We start from the raw sequence: 8,866 nt of genomic DNA, 5'->3' as shown, positions 1-8,866 counted from the left end.
TGATTCTTGACTTGGCTCCACCGGTCTGGACTGCCTGGGCTGATGACCAGGCTGTGTTAACGGACGACAGGACTCATGACTGGACAGAGCCAGTCCCTGTCTGAACCTGAGTCCTGTGTTAGCAAGGGGAAGGAGCATGTCAGGAGTCCAGGGACAACCCCTGTGGATATTGGGCTTTGTTGGATGTAGTGAAGGGGCAGTACCCACCAGAAGAGGCAGCTGCCACTTGGAGATGGAAGTGGACCCAATGAATACATCAGCCTCCCTCCCCACCCCCAACTGTTATCAGCCTCCACTAGATGTTTCTACCCCAAGCTGTTGTGTCAACAGCCAGGTGTCTGGACTGTTTATGTGGTGACAAGACAGTCACTGGGTAAACATCTCTGAGGCTGAGGCCTAGGACTTGGCCTTGCTGTTTTTAACCCAAGGCCAGGAAAGGCCCCTCCCCTCATACCATTGCCCTGGAACAGCCCTTGAGCTGTCATTCTTGGGATTGCTATGGGTCTTCCACTAACAGCAACAAGGAAATGTAGGGATTGGGTCATCAGTTTATTTGCTTTGCAGAATTTGCTGGAAAGACCTCTAGTTGCTGCTGTTTGCCCAGCCAGGCTTGGCCTTCTCCTTTTCCAAAAGTCAATTTCCACCCCGCCTGAGTCTGCGTCCCCACTCACCCAGCCTCTCCCCTCCTCTCTCTTGTTGGGGGTCTCCCAGGTGTACCCATCCTTTACTTCCCATGGAAATTATCTCTTCCTGCTCTCCCAGTATTTTTCTCTACCACTTGTTTATCACTCTGTCCTCCCTACTGCTGTTTCCCATTCTTTCTTTCTGCTTAGGGCCAAGAGAGAGAAGCTAATATCTGGAGCTTATTTTCCCCTTAGCTTCAGTCACCCTTTCCTAGCTCCAAAAAACACTGAGGTTTGAAGAGAGCTAAATGGCTTTCCGCCTGCGTTTCAGGCACACCATGCTGTCTCCCAGGGATTTTCTTACTGCCTTCTTGCTGCATGGGTTCTGGGCCTCCCTGCGGCCCTCCAGTCCCTCCAGTCCCTCTGTCTGACATGGACTCTAGCCAGGCTCACTGTCCAGGGACAGATCAGCCCTACAGCCCAGGGCAGAAAAATCAAAAAGTTTCTGGGCACAGGCTGAGGCTAGGAGTGCAACTGCTTCCCTTGGCATGAGCAGCCCCAGCCCTCCTCCATGCAGCCTCCTTCTCCAGGTCAGTGACAAAGCATGGAAAGAGCCCTGGACTGACAAAAAATGTCTGAAATGACTGGGCTAAATTCCTCCCTGCACAGCCTCGCCTGGCAGCTGCAAATCTAAACCCTCTGTGCATAGGCAGGAGGCTGGAGTGACACACCAGCTCCTCTACCTTCTAGCCAAGTCCTCCCTTGACACATGCCCCTGGCCAACACTGTGCCCCTGCCCTACAGTCCTCTGGTTTGGACCCAGTCTTCAGTGGGTTACCTGTGGGCAGTCCCTATGGGAGAGGGTACAGGGGACAGCCCCCAGGGTTCTTTCCACCTGGGACCCAAAAGGTGGGAGGGAGGGGCTAAATCTGTGGCACTCATTCACAGAAGAGAAAGACCCCACATGGAACTCTTCCCATTGGCTTCCTCCACCTGGTAACAAGATTCTTCCACCGGTGTGGAACATGGCACCTGGATGAGGATACAAAGGTAGAACCCTCAGGTTGGGAGGGGCACTACTGGTGGAGCTGAGGTTCAGCCACTTTTGTCCCTGGGGAGAAACAGGGCTAGGGCAATGTTGTTGCTAGGACGACTGGTGTAGACCAGCTGGACTCCAGGCTTTTCCTGGTATCCAGCAGGCCAGCTCACTGGCATTGACTACCTCCCCTGACCTCCCACCATTGCTTGCCCACTCTCCAGGCTCTCAGATTGCTGCTGCTTCCTGTGTTATCTTTACCCGACACTCCAGGGCTCAATGACACAATGTGGTTTGGGGCTGTCTGTGTGACAGTCACTGTGATTTCACAAGGACAGGTGTTGCAAGATGACCTGGTTGAGGGAGACCGGAAGAAGGCATGAAGAGAGCCTCCTTGGATAGGTTTGCAGCAAGCTTAGGGGAGTCCGGGTTCCCAGGCCAGCAGCACAGCAGGGGCGTGGGCCATTGAGGTGGCAGCAAGACTGGGAAGGGGAGGGGTGTGCAGACATCTTTTGTGACCCTGTCACTTCTCACATGGTGCCCACATCAAGCCTCTTGGCCTCACTGGCGCCTCTGGTCTTGAACGTAGTCCTGTTTGTATGGCTACTAAGGGATCCATCCCATACTTGCCTCTCCTTGGCCAGTATCCACCTCTGGGCAGTAGCCACTGCCTCCCACCACACCAGCTGATATGCAAAGAAGTTTCCTGACCCTGGATGGGACTTTGGCTAACCAACAGACACCTAAGCAGACCCTGCACACCTTGCCAGATGCCCATCCACCCATCCTTGGAAATGTTGGTTGGTTCCCTGCATCTTGCTCTCAGCATGGCCTTTGAAAAAGTGCTCAAGGGCCAGGTGTGATGGCATATGCCTGTAATCCCAGCAGCAAGCTGAAGCAGAAGTTTCATGAGTTCAAAGCAAGTTGTGCTGAACAACTCAGTGAAACCCTGTGTCTAAATAAAATACAAAATAGGGGGGCAGGGGTTATAGGTAAGTGGTAAAGCACTTGCCTAGCACATGTAAGGCACTGGGTTCAAACCTCAGCACCACATAAAAATAAATAAATAATGGTATTGTATCCATCTACAACTAAAAAATATATTTTTTTGAATTTTTTAATATTTATTTATTTTAGTTTTTGGCGAACACAACATCTTTGTATGTGGTGCTGAGAATCGAACCCGGGCCGCACACATGCCAGGCAAGCGCGCTACCGATTGAGCCACATCCCCAGCCCCTAAAAAATATATTTTAAAAAAATATAATACAGGGCTGGGGATATGGCTCAGTGTCCGAGTGCCCTTGAGTTCAATCCCCCCGTACCCACCTCCCAAAAAAAGGAAAGGTGCTAAGGGATCCCAGTACCACACACGGCAGGCTGTCTTCTCCAGTATTCAGCTCGGAAAAGGGCCCCATTTTCAGGAAGCCCTGCCCTCTTCTGCTCAGACTGCCTTTAAGAACTAGTCTAAGAAAAAGAACCAGGTTCCCTTGTTTCTGTTCTCTATCTGAAGGAGCTCTTTCCCAATACCTTTTCTCTTTTTCTGGTACTGGGGATTGAACCCAGGGGCATTCAACTACTGAGTCACAGCCACATCCCCAGCCCTTTTTATTTTGAGACAGGGTCTCGCTAAATTGCCAGATCTGGCTTTGAACTTGCAATCCTCCTGCCTCAGCCTCCAGAGATGCTGGGATTACAGGCCTGTGCCACCACTCCCAGCCCAATACTTTCTTTAACAGAAGCCACAGCTTGGCCTCTTCCCCATCAGGCCCTCAGTTTTCCCCTGCAGTAATATTGCTTGCCCATGGGAATGAGATCATGAACTCCACTGAAGTCTGATAAGGCCCCATCCTTATGAGACTTTATGTGTCACCTGGGCTTGTCTGAAGGTGTGCACTGGCCAGCACTATCCTGCCCCTGAACTGTGCAGTGGTCCTGAGAGCAGAATTGAGGCACAAAAATGTCCAACCCTCCAGCCCCAGCCAAACTTCTCAGTATGCAAAGGGCAAAGAGGACATGCACCAGGGAGCCCATACTTCTGTGAGCAGTGTCTTCAGCTGGTCCGGGTAGCATTTTTGGGGTGTGATGGTGAGGAGGGGGCTGAGAGCAATGGAGCAGCATGGAGGTGTCCCTGAGAGATGGCCTCTTTCTCTGCAGGTCCTTCGGTGGCTACTTAGGGATTCTGGGGGTTATGATCTGTGCACAAAGACCAGTCCAGAAGTCTACCTATCCCAAGACACCTCCTGTCACCCCAAACCCACAGACAGACTGAACCTGCAACTCAGAAATCAGACCAGCCCACAGCTCAGCAGCCATGGCTGTCGGGGCGATTTGCAGGAAAAAGCACAAAATCATCTCTGAATGGGAACAGTGTACACAGGAGACCGACGCCTAGTGGTCCAGTGGAGTAATTAAGGCCGGAGGGGAGGCTGCTGTAAGGATGGCCCTCTTGGCCACCTTCTAATCGCTAGCGCCATCACCGCGAAGTCCAATCACACCCGCCTCACACATTGCTTTCGCGTAGCTCCTGCCTGCAGCAGGCGCTGCCCTTCTCCGCCCCCACAACTGGTCAGTTGATTGGCGGAGACGTCCGCACAGTCCCCGCCCCTACTAAGACATCGTCTCCAGGGGCGCAGGACCCCTCGTCTCCACTTGCAGACTCCAACTCCTGCGCCCTGGTGAGCGAGGGTAAACCTCGAGTGGGTGGGGATTCCGGCAGCGGTCGGCGTAGGGCGGGAGGGACGGGACCCAGCCGGGTCAACCGCGGAGGCCCTAGGGAGTGCTGGGTGTCACAGGCTACTGGGCGGCCACTGAGACACATGCTGTGTGTCCCAAACTTTAGAGAACCGGGGAGAGTCGCCGGCACCTAGACGGTCGCAACCTGTGGGGTCGCTGCTCTCCCTCCTGGACCTGACACTTCAACCCCACTTCGGCTGGCCTTTCCCAGCGGCCCAGGGAACGAGACCCAGCGGATCGGCTATTCCCCGGCCAATTTATTGCCTGTGGCCCGGGATGAACGCCGCAGGCGGCGGCCCCACAGCCACCCAGGAGTTGGAGTCAGCGGACGTGCCCCTCTGCCCGCCGCTGCCCTGGCCCTGTCCCTGTCCGGCAGACGTGCGGCTCTGCGGCCACCTACGGAAGCAGAAGTCCCAGCGCCGCCGGTTCTTCGTGCTGCGGGAGGACCCGCCGCGCCTCGAGTGCTACGAGAGCGAGAAGAAGTTCCGCTCGGGCTGTAGCGGCGGGGCGCGGCCCCGGCGCAGCGTGAGCCTGGCGGGCGCGTGCACCATCAGTAAGCGCGCGGACGCGCGCCAGCGCCACTTGATCGTTCTTTACACGCGCGACAGCAGCCTGGGCGTCGCAGCTGCCAGCGAGGCGGAGCAACAGGTGTGGTACAATGCCATGCTCGAGGTGCGCGCCGCCGCCGCCGCCGCCGCCGCGGGTGAGGCTGGAACACGGGCTGTCAAGCCCCGGGCCACCAGGAGGGTTAGGGCGGTGGGGTTGCAGACCTGGTTTATCTGAAACCTGTCCCTCTCACAGGTCAACTCCCGAAAATTCAAATATTAAGCGTTTACACGTCTCCAATTCTCCGGGGACGGTGACTCCAACCTCCCGCCCAAGGAATCCCCTGTGATCAGCCCGTTGTCCTTCCAGGTCCCAGCTCCCACGAAGACCCCGGGGCCTCGATCCTCGCTCCGTTCCAGGACGTCTGGTCTGTGACGCTGCGGCCCAAGGGTCTGGGGCGAACACGAGGCCTGGGCAGCGGCGACTACCGCCTATGCCTGGGTTCCGGGTCGCTGAGCCTACTGCGGAAGCCGGGGGGCAGAGGATCCCGGGACACCCAGGGATTGTCGCCACCGGCCCTGCGCCTATCCCTGCTCAGCGTGCGCCGCTGCGGCCACGCAGACTCTTTCTTCTTCCTGGAGCTTGGCCGCTCGGCGCCCACGGGTCCCGGGGAACTGTGGCTGCAGGCACCCGATTCTGTGGTGGCCCAAAGCATCCACGAGACAGTCCTGGCCGCTATGAAGAGACTCGGAGGCAGTGGTGCCAGTGGCAGGCCTGAGCCACCGTCCAGGGATCCTCCAAAGAGCATCTCCAGACCCCCTGTCCCCCAACCTTATGAATCCCCAGCCTCTGCAGCCCAGCCAAGAGGCTTGGTTGAGAGGATGGAGCAAGCAACCCTTAAGACCTTGGCAAGGCTGGGAGTGGCAGCTTCGTACCCCAAGGAGTCCGATGGGGGTGCGGGCTACATTACTATGGGAGCCAGGAGTGACTATGAGCACATGGGGGTTAGAGAGGCAGATGGCTATGTGGTAATGGGGCCCTCAGGTCTTCCTCTCGCTGACAGCGATACTGCCCACCAGACCCTTCAAGATTGGGGAGGCACGGAGTACATGCCCATGAAGAGCTTTCCACCAGAGCGCTTTTCCTACAAGTCCAAGGCCCAGAAGCCTGCACCAGAGCATAGCGGCAAAAGGGACGGCTGGGGACCTGCAGTTGCTCGGCCCTGCTCTCTGCCGCCGTCAAAGCTGGCTGGGGAGTATGTGTGCATTAAGTATGGGGCTCCAGACTTGGCAGAAAAGGACACTGCTAGGCTGGCGCCCTCCGATGGCTACCTCAATTATGTCGACCTGGACCTGGTCCCTCCTCTAGACGTTCGTGGCCACGGCCCAAGGGCCGGCCCGCACAGCTACGCGTGCATCGAGTTCTAGAACCTCTGGGAGGCGCCAGTGAGCAGACGGGGGCACTGGCCAGCGGAAGAATGTGAAACTCGCCAAAGTTACCAATGTCCCCCATCCCGCTCATGCTTTCTAACACCCCCTACCGCGACTAAAAGGCCAAAGTCTTGACCTCCAATCTGAGACTTGCAGAGGCACTGGGTTGCCCCTTGGCCAGCTCTGTTCTTTTAAGGGAGAGAATTCTAGAACCTCTTCTACCTCCCCCCAACCCCACACCTACCTCTTCCCCAAATTATAAACTTCTGGACTTTCTCAATTGAAAGCCTGATCCTGTTTCCCTAAAGAGTTCCTAGAGAATCAGACTCAGGTGGGCTCTTAGGCCACAGATGAAGGTTCCTGTTTGGCTTGGTGTTCCTGCACACACCTGTGGCGCCTTAGGGTGAATTCCTGGGGCCCTAGCTCAAGAAGAATGGAAGGATCTTAAAACACCCGGCCTCCTTCTTAGTCCACCTCTCCCAGTCAAGCACAAACCAGCAGAGCTGACCAAGTCCTTGCTTCCTATAGGTTCATCCCCAACTCTGTACTGTGGACCATCCCCCACCTATTAAAGGTACCCTGCTGGGTAACTGTCCTAGGTTGGTGGATTTCCCTGCCCCATGGTGATGGGGCAATGAGAGACAAGAATTTGAGGGAAGGACAGTCAATGCCATGGTAGAGGACGAGAGGCCACTCCTGCCTCTATTCTGCCACCTGTCACAGGGAGCTTGTTTTGCAAACCAACAGTTTTATTGTCAACAGAACCTGCCTGGTGAAGTGGGAGGCCCACTCTGCCCCAGGGGGCTATGGAAAATGGGTGTCTTGGGTCTGTGGAAGTAGTGGGTCAGTGTTTCCAGAACAGCTTTGGCTACCACTGGTGCCTAGGTGGTCAGAAACAGGAACAGGGGCTGTGCACCTGGCAGGGATCGGGGAAGTTGGCAGGGAGCTGGGTCTCGGATCCCCCTGACTCATCTGCAGCAGGCCAGTGAGGGCGATCAGTTCCGGCCCACTGAGCCAAGCAGTGGAGCAGCCCTGGGATGCAGAGGGGCAGACTGAGGGGGACATTATGGGGGGCGGCAGCAGCAGCTTCAGCGAGCCCATGTTCTGAGGAGAGAGAAGGGAAATGTTTCCTCCCAGGCTCCAAAGAAAGGCTCAGTGGGGGAGGGGTGGCAGGGTGGCAGAGGACAGTCACTCTCACCTGCTGAGGGGGCTCAGACAGGTACAGGGGTACACGCTGCCCACAGGGTAGCAGAGGGTCCAAAAGAAAGACATCTTCACAGCACATCACTGGGAGCCCTGAGGAAGAGAGCCTGCTAGGGGGGCAGCAGGGGGCTCCCAACCCAGCACCAGGATGCTATTGGAGTCTAGACCACTCCTCGGGAGCGAAAAGCACTAGGGAAGTACCTGCATCCCTGGGCGACTGCTCTTCATTCTGATGCCCTGGAGTGGGGGCCAGGGGCCTGGCAGCCCTGCCTGAGACCTCGTACATGGGCCAGAAGGAAGGATGACACAGTGTCCGGCCTGAGAAGGAGGCACCTGACCCACAGCTGGACCCCTGTGGAGCAGGAAAGTCACTGGAGCCTCAGTCCCTTCCCAGGACATCCTGCCACCCTGAGCCAGAACCACACAGTCCTCCCAACTCACCCACACCAGCCGAGGTCTTGGTTTGGCCTCATAGTTGGGGTCCCAGGGTGACAGCAGGGTCATCCTTGAGGGGGCCACCTCCCAAGCCACCTGGGGGGAAAGTGGGAGGGGGGGGGCAATTGAAGAGATTAGAACAGGCTCAGAGTCAGGGAGCCAGTCTTGAGGGTAGAGGCAGCCAGGCCTGTGCCTACCTGGGGTTTCTGGGGACTGCTGTGTAGCCTGGCCTGGGGGTGGGGGGCCAGCTGCTGCTCTCTCCCGCTCCAGGAAAGGCCCAGGGCCTGGGGCTGCTGGCTGGGGAAGAGAACGAGATGCTTCACTCACCATCCCCTTTCCAAAAACTTCCTTGGGCTTAGTGGCAAGGCCAACTGTGCCTGATCCCAGGGGAGACTGAATTTACGGTGCTGGGCAAAGGTGGAGGGTCCCCTGCTGTGCAGGGGCCCCAGCCAAGCCCCTCACCTGTCATGTGGGGGTGTTCCTGGCTCCCCCGGAGCTTCCTCTCCAGAGCTCCAGGCCTCCCCTTGGTCACTGCCCGCCAAGGGACCTGGTTCCTCCTGCGACTCCTCCTTGCCTGTGCCCCATGGCTGAGGCGGCCAGGGCAACATGCTGCGTCTGGTGGAGCACGGGGCAGCGCCGCTGTGCCCCCACGTCCGCTTCCCGCGGGCCCCGCTCGGCCTCCCTCAACCTAAAGCCGGGCCCTGTGCACAAGCCTAGGTCCACGGCCCACTTCCGAGGCCTCGCCACGACGCCTCGCCCAACGCCAGCGCCGTCTCCCTACCACGTGGCGCGCGCTCCCGCCGGGCTCCACCGACGCCCCCTGGCGGCGGGGTCCATCAGCCCGACCCCGCCCCGGG

At 57.5% G+C, this 8,866-nt stretch overlaps 2 protein-coding genes across 3 annotated transcripts; one reads left to right on the top strand and one right to left on the bottom strand.

The window, feature by feature from the left end:
• The first annotated feature begins 122 nt into the window (after window positions 1-122).
• Window positions 123-6,966, top strand: LOC124080996 (insulin receptor substrate 2). 2 transcript variants are annotated; one of them, XM_046427095.2, is made up of 4 exons: window positions 123-1,673; window positions 3,817-4,337; window positions 4,607-5,098; window positions 5,311-6,966. In XM_046427095.2, exons 3-4 carry the CDS (start codon window positions 4,672-4,674, stop codon window positions 6,366-6,368), a joined length of 1,485 nt encoding a protein of 494 aa, XP_046283051.1. In that variant the 5' UTR covers window positions 123-1,673; window positions 3,817-4,337; window positions 4,607-4,671; the 3' UTR covers window positions 6,369-6,966. The 2 variants fall into 2 exon arrangements, with proteins under 2 accessions (XP_046283051.1, XP_046283050.1); XM_046427094.2 differs by having other exon boundaries at window positions 4,502-5,098.
• Window positions 6,967-7,099: 133 nt separating this feature from the next.
• On the bottom strand, window positions 7,100-8,851 carry Sap25 (Sin3A associated protein 25). The gene is made up of 6 exons (XM_046427132.2): window positions 8,472-8,851; window positions 8,207-8,306; window positions 8,016-8,105; window positions 7,776-7,926; window positions 7,570-7,667; window positions 7,100-7,475 (listed from the first exon to the last, which is right to left on the bottom strand). The coding sequence occupies exons 1-6, from the start codon at window positions 8,615-8,617 to the stop codon at window positions 7,176-7,178; spliced, it is 885 nt and encodes a 294-aa protein (XP_046283088.1). The 5' UTR covers window positions 8,618-8,851; the 3' UTR covers window positions 7,100-7,175.
• Between the last annotated feature and the right edge of the window lie 15 nt (window positions 8,852-8,866).

This window comes from Marmota monax, unplaced genomic scaffold (assembly GCF_021218885.2).
Source record: "Marmota monax isolate L192 unplaced genomic scaffold, Marmota_monax_Labrador192_F-V1.1 WCK01_AAM20220418_F8-fsc00341, whole genome shotgun sequence".
Taxonomy (NCBI): Eukaryota; Metazoa; Chordata; class Mammalia; order Rodentia; family Sciuridae; genus Marmota; species Marmota monax.
Note: the sequence above shows the minus strand (reverse complement) of the source record. Positions and strands in the feature narration are given on the sequence as shown.